The sequence below is a fragment of the Gnatocerus cornutus genome, chromosome 7, assembly GCF_029298725.1.
Source record: "Gnatocerus cornutus isolate USDA-ARS CGAHR chromosome 7, icGnaCorn1.1, whole genome shotgun sequence".
Classification (NCBI taxonomy): domain Eukaryota; kingdom Metazoa; phylum Arthropoda; class Insecta; order Coleoptera; family Tenebrionidae; genus Gnatocerus; species Gnatocerus cornutus.
The window spans coordinates 2,012,070-2,017,956 of NC_142239.1; the positions used below are offsets into that span (position 1 = coordinate 2,012,070).

The 5,887-nt window shown below is 36.5% G+C and overlaps 1 protein-coding gene across 1 annotated transcript; it reads right to left on the reverse strand.

The window, feature by feature from the left end:
- Window positions 1–818: 818 nt before the first annotated feature.
- Window positions 819–5,154, reverse strand: LOC148170646 (zinc finger BED domain-containing protein 5-like). The gene is made up of 3 exons (XM_088042204.1): window positions 4,600–5,154; window positions 3,319–4,502; window positions 819–822 (listed from the first exon to the last, which is right to left on the reverse strand). The coding sequence occupies exons 1-3, from the start codon at window positions 5,152–5,154 to the stop codon at window positions 819–821; spliced, it is 1,743 nt and encodes a 580-aa protein (XP_087898330.1).
- Between the last annotated feature and the right edge of the window lie 733 nt (window positions 5,155–5,887).

The following is a 5,887-nucleotide window of genomic DNA, read 5'->3' on the forward strand; positions in this document are numbered from 1 at the left end:
TTCATCCGATTATCACTTTTAAAATATTTCACAGCTTCTCTTGGGGGTGGTAATTGTCCCATACTGTCGAAATAGATTATATTGTTTCGTCGTTTTATATAAGCTGTCCAATGTGTTCCTTCACCTTTAGAATGATCCATATTGATGATACCAGTTTCGTATAATTTAATCCGGTGGGGTAGTTTTGTTCTCATAAAAATCCCACGAAAATATGGAATTTTTAATTTTTTTACTATTGTAGCGAGTTCAATATTATTTAACGCCCGTTGCGTTTTCCAGAATTTTTTAAATACCATTGATAAGGTCCTAGATATAAACCTTTTCCACTTTTCTTTCCCAACCCTTTCCCTGTACTAAGAGTATTTAGGCTTTCCATAGCTTTATTATGGCGTTGTGTTTCTTCCAACATTTGTTTATCTGATTTAGCTTTATTTACTGCTGTAGCAATACCTGCAGCTCCACCCCCTAACGCTCCAAGAGCCCCTAATAATGGAAGAAGAAAGGGTAGAAACCCTCCACGTTTTGCTGCTGTAAAGTTGGGTGCTTTTACTACCCGAGTTTTACGCGATTTTCGTTTACTCTTCTTCACACCTAAACCGATCTTCACTTTACCCTTCATTATATTTTTAACTAAAAAAGCTGCTGCTTTTTCACCTACTGAGGCGTCTTTTGATTTAAGTCTTTCACTCGCTTGTTGAATTAATTCACGATCAGCCTGATGTCGGGTTGGTAAATCGGTGGATTTACTGTATACAATGTCGTGTTTTTTACAATACTCGTCTAGTGGATTAATACCCTTATTACCTCTTGCTAATCTTTTATCTAATTGAGTTCCGGGGCCACAGAAACTTTTAGAGGAAAGAATATTGTATTGGGATGGTATATATTTTTTTTAACTTACTTATAGGAAGGAATATGCCACTCTATATTCTTTATTTTATCTAATGTTCTTTTAATAATTGAACCGCCTGTTTTCTTCTTAGTAACACACGATTTTCTTTTCATGCTTTTAATCTCTACACATATTCAAGACTAATACAATATATGTTTTCACATGCCTTATATACCTCTAATCACTACTTATCTCATCATCGGACCAAGATTCAAAACAGGTTTCATCCCCCAATCCACTATCACTACTACTTTCGAATTCTTCATCAGTGTCATAATATATTTCACTTCGCACTGCAGAAGTATAGTCTATATAATACATAATTTGACACTCCTCTTCACCCCTACAACTTCTTGGTCCCTCATCACATATAATTAAATTACAGTGATGGCACTGATAATGAGTTGGTCCGACTGAATGGATATGATAAAGCGTCAACCAATTTTTTTGTTGAAGCTTAATGCACCATTTACAGATGAAATCTTCCTCTTCATCTTCCCAAACTTTATAACAATACATATTCTAAAAAATAATAATTACTTCTGGTACCCATAAATTACTCACTTGTTAACCTTTTTCACTTTCACGTATGCGGATGCAACTAAACTGCATGAAGGTGCATCCGACAGCAATAAGGAAAACTAAAAGACCTTGAACCGTCTGGCTAAAGTCCTTCGTAATAAAGGAGGGGACTTCTTATAAAACACCGTCAATCATATCAGTTGATAGTTAGTCGCAACAATGGGTAAGAAGCTCTTCTGTAAGTATTCTTCCAATTATTAACAATTGTTAATTACTTTATTTTTAACAGTGGTTCAATGTGGTTTGGTAAAAAACCATTGGGTGAAGCCCAAAAACTTGGCTAAACATTTAGCCAAGTGTCGGGCTGCCTTGGTCGCGCCGCCTCCACTGTCAGAGGACCCATGGCAGCCACCATTTGAACCTAAGGAGGAGCGGTATAAGTTTGTACAACTCCCCATCTTCTTTTGGGATGAGGAGTTGTGGGCTTAAGACCCTAAATATGTATAGTTTTTTTTTTATAATAAAAAACTTTTTTTTTAATCAACTGTTTATTTAACCCAACTCGTAAGTATGATAACAAATATCCATCCTGTATATGATCTACAATTAAAGAATATCCATCCTGAAGAAATGAGTAAAAAATATCCATCCATTCTTTACATGAGTGGCGTTCAAGGTTAAGGAGACCCTGCATAGACATCAAATTAAACAATCCATTCTGTGGTGTTCAAAGCCACTTTTTTTCACTCAGCTTTGCTTAACTTTTCCGTCATTTTTAAGCAGCAACTGCTGCTGAAAAACTTGAAAGGTTTTTCTGAAGATCGAGAATCGATCTAAAAAGAAACCGTAGAGCTGCAGGCTGCAATGACGAGTCATAGGTGTGCATTATTCGGTCAACGTCTCCGCAAGGTCAACAACATTTCTTTAACAGTATTTATTATAAGTCAACATTATACATACAATTTTTGTAATAAGTAGGATGATCACAATATATTCAATCCTATAAAACTTTTTATTACTAACACAGAGTTTTGCAAAACCACAATCCTTTGAATACTTGAGATGTTCTTCGGAAATTACATCCGTTGAACGAAATGATCCCAGCTCGATGTTGCAATGAAAACAGCGCACAATATCGAACTTCTTGAGGTAGTAAAACCCGTTGTTGGCTAATTTTAATGGATCAACATCTTTTAGCGGCCAATCGTGAAATGTCAACAACCGATCTTCAAAACACTTCATTTGTCTCAACGGGTATTCGATAATATCTTCGGTCATGGTCTTCCGATTACTCATCAATTAATGACGGAGAGCGAGACTGGTGAGCACTGGGTTCAAGGCCAAATAAACTATTCTGTGGCGTTCAACTGTTAGGAGACCCAAATCAATGTATGTCGATAATAATTTGGTAACAAGTTATCACTGCCATGTTGTCACTAATGGTGTTGTATTGTAAGGTTCCACTGAAGTCACTTTGAAAAATATCTCCTTACAATCCTTACACGGTTTTCCATATTCTTGAATGCATTCCCTCAATTTCTTCTCATCACAAATGACGTCGATGGTAAATTCGGTACTATCAAACGTTTCACATGGGGGCGTCACACGACTTGCTTCTTCTTTTCTTTTATCGTAGCAACACTTGCAATAATCTGACAAAGTAAAAAATCTTTGCAGGGAACTACCATCCAAGTCCAAATGGCCCAATTGATTGAAATAACAAGTTTCACTGAACAAACTACCACCAGTACACGTAAAACGGAAATAGCGCATGACTGTCTTAGATGGAGAGTTAAGGGAGACTGTCCCTGGTCGGTGGTCGGGTGGACACTGCCGCAATTGACCTTGGGGAAAAACTAGGGTGGGAGGTGGCCTTAGAATGGCCTTGGGATGACCTCGTTTGCCTCCCCATTCTCTCACTACTAGAGTGCAAGTCTGGAAAGTATGTCAAAAGTTTGTCTTGTAAATTATGCAAGCTCTGTATCATGCAAGGAATGTGAGCACTTATTACAAGACTTTGGTCTGATGCGTTTTCTTCAATAATCTTCTGAACACATGGAAAAGACTCAAATATATTGTTTTGCAAAGAGGATGACCACAAGCGAAGTTTTGCGTGAAATGCTTTGACTTTATCTTTGGCTGTTAAAATATTTTCTTCTCGACCTTGGAGGTTGTTGTTCAAACTATTAAGGTGGCTAAAAAGATCTGCCAAAAATGCTAATTTCAAGAGCCAAATAGGGTCACAAAAACGACTAGCATGTTCAGATTTTGTATCTTGTAAGAACATTAACAATTCAGCTCTCAGTTCTAGAACTCTTGTAAAAACCTTTCCTTTGGATAACCATCTGACCTCTGTATGATAAAGAAGATTTTGATGAAGCGAGCCCATATCTTCACAAACGATTCTGAATAGCCGGGTTTGCAAGGCTTTACCTTTGATAGAATTTACAATTTTTATTACCTCCTTGAGCACGTCATTTAAATCAGAAGGTACTACCTTAGCAGCTAGAGCCTGTCGATGAAGAAAACAGTGTGTCCAGGATATGTTTGGCATTATTGATTTTAATTTCGCAACGAGTCCGCTATTTTTGCCAGTCATAGCTTTCGCGCCATCGCTACAGATAGCGATACATTTTTTCCAGTCAATATCGTAGTCGCTAGTGCTTTGTAAAAACATATCGTACAAACACTGGCCAGAAGTGTTGGCAGGAAGTGCTTTGCAAAATAAGATTTCTTCCATGATACTCTCGTCTGCTTCAAAGCGCACAAATACTACAAACTGAGCACAATCTGAAACATCTGTAGATTCATCAAACTGCAAAGCAAAATGTTGGCTGTTCTTTAATTTTTCGACTACTTGTTCTTGAATATCATTGACCATATCGTTTATTCTGCGTGAAATAGTATTATCAGAAAGTGGTATGTTTTTTAACTTGTTTGCCTCCTGCTTACTGAAAATAATTTTAACCATATCTAGTGCTGCTGGCAAAATAAGATTTTCGGCAATTGTATGTGGTTTCCCTGCTTTAGCAACACGATAAGCGACTTTGTAGCTAGCTAATAATGCTGACTCATTGACACCGGATGCCTGAAAATATACCAAACAATATAAAAGTGAATAGCCTTGACTTGAGCTTATGGCTTAACAACACTTTGTGGAGACTAGGAAAACACTATTTTAATACCTGAATCATAGTATTTTGCTGCTGACTAAGAGCTTTCAACTTTCGTTCGAAGAAATCCAACGGCTTATCAGCTTCTTTTTTATGCTTGGTTGTGAGATGCCGCATAAGCTTTGACGGTTTCATACTCTCACGTGATAAAACATCACCGCAAATTACACATTGAGGTTTATTATTTATGACTGTGAACCCGTATTTCAAATAGCTGTCATCGTAATGTCTTTTTTTTTTCGGGTTTGATTCACCACCACCGGTATTGACACTCGTATCAGATAGTGCAGGCCTTTTAAGAAACTTATCCATATTAGAAAAAACAAAAGAATAACGCACGTACGCGCTTAACTGAGTGAGACAGTTGAAACAAAAGAAATATGCGGGCAGCGGCGCGTCCTGTCGCCGCAACAACAATACGGTGTGGCAACGTCGCAGTGGTACGCACGGGACGCCGCGCCGCGTACGTGTACTTGCGGGGGATTCCCAACAGAAATTATCACTTAAAGGCGAGTTCACATTCTTAAAGCTGATACATATGAAATCAATTTGCGCATGCGTCCCCATCAGAATGAGCTGCAGTTAAAACTACACGCTTCGCGCTCGAGGCATGCAAAATCATTAACGTAGTCTTTTAATTAAATTTTATAATTTCTTTCTCTTTCTATGGAACAAGGGGGTCGCAAGAATTTTTCAATCTGTAAAGGGGTCGCGAAATCAAAAAGATTGAAAAACACTGATCTAAACAAACACTCATCAAACTCAATGTACAAGACTTTATCATAAAATATATATGTTTATGCAGAATACGTTCTAAATATTGCATCAATTCTTTTTCCTTTTGGTATTCCTAAATTTTCAATAGATTGACCGTTATATCCACTTTTAACATTAAAACTTGGAAAATCAATTAAATAATATAAATTTTTAACAATCATTAAAACATCACCTGAAGGTCTTTGATAAATATGTGAAATTTCTTGAAAATCATCTGGCAAAAAATATAAATAATCTTTAATAAATTTTGGTTCTTTATCATAAGTCATGTCTTTTAAATTGACTAACCAAACATATTTCTTATAAAAAATATACATATGATGATTTGCAATTAAGAATGTATCAATTTCTTTATTAAAATCACATAAATTACCGAATATACCTCTAGGCTGACCTTCAGGAACGCTTTGCCTTACAGTAGGTTTAACTGTTGTTGTTGGTATTAATTCATATTTTAATCGTTCAGGTCTTCTATATAAATATTGAATTGCCCACATATCGTCTTGAGTTAATTTATCAATAT

Bases quoted from the DNA above. Each gene is read 5' to 3' on its own strand.
- LOC148170646 (XM_088042204.1), bottom strand. From the start codon at position 5,154: ATGGGGACGCATGCGCAAATTGATTTCATATGTATCAGCTTTAAGAAT. The intron at 4,503-4,599 runs GTATTAAAATAG...GTATATTTTCAG, and splicing joins AGCAAAATACTATGATTCAG to GCATCCGGTGTCAATGAGTC.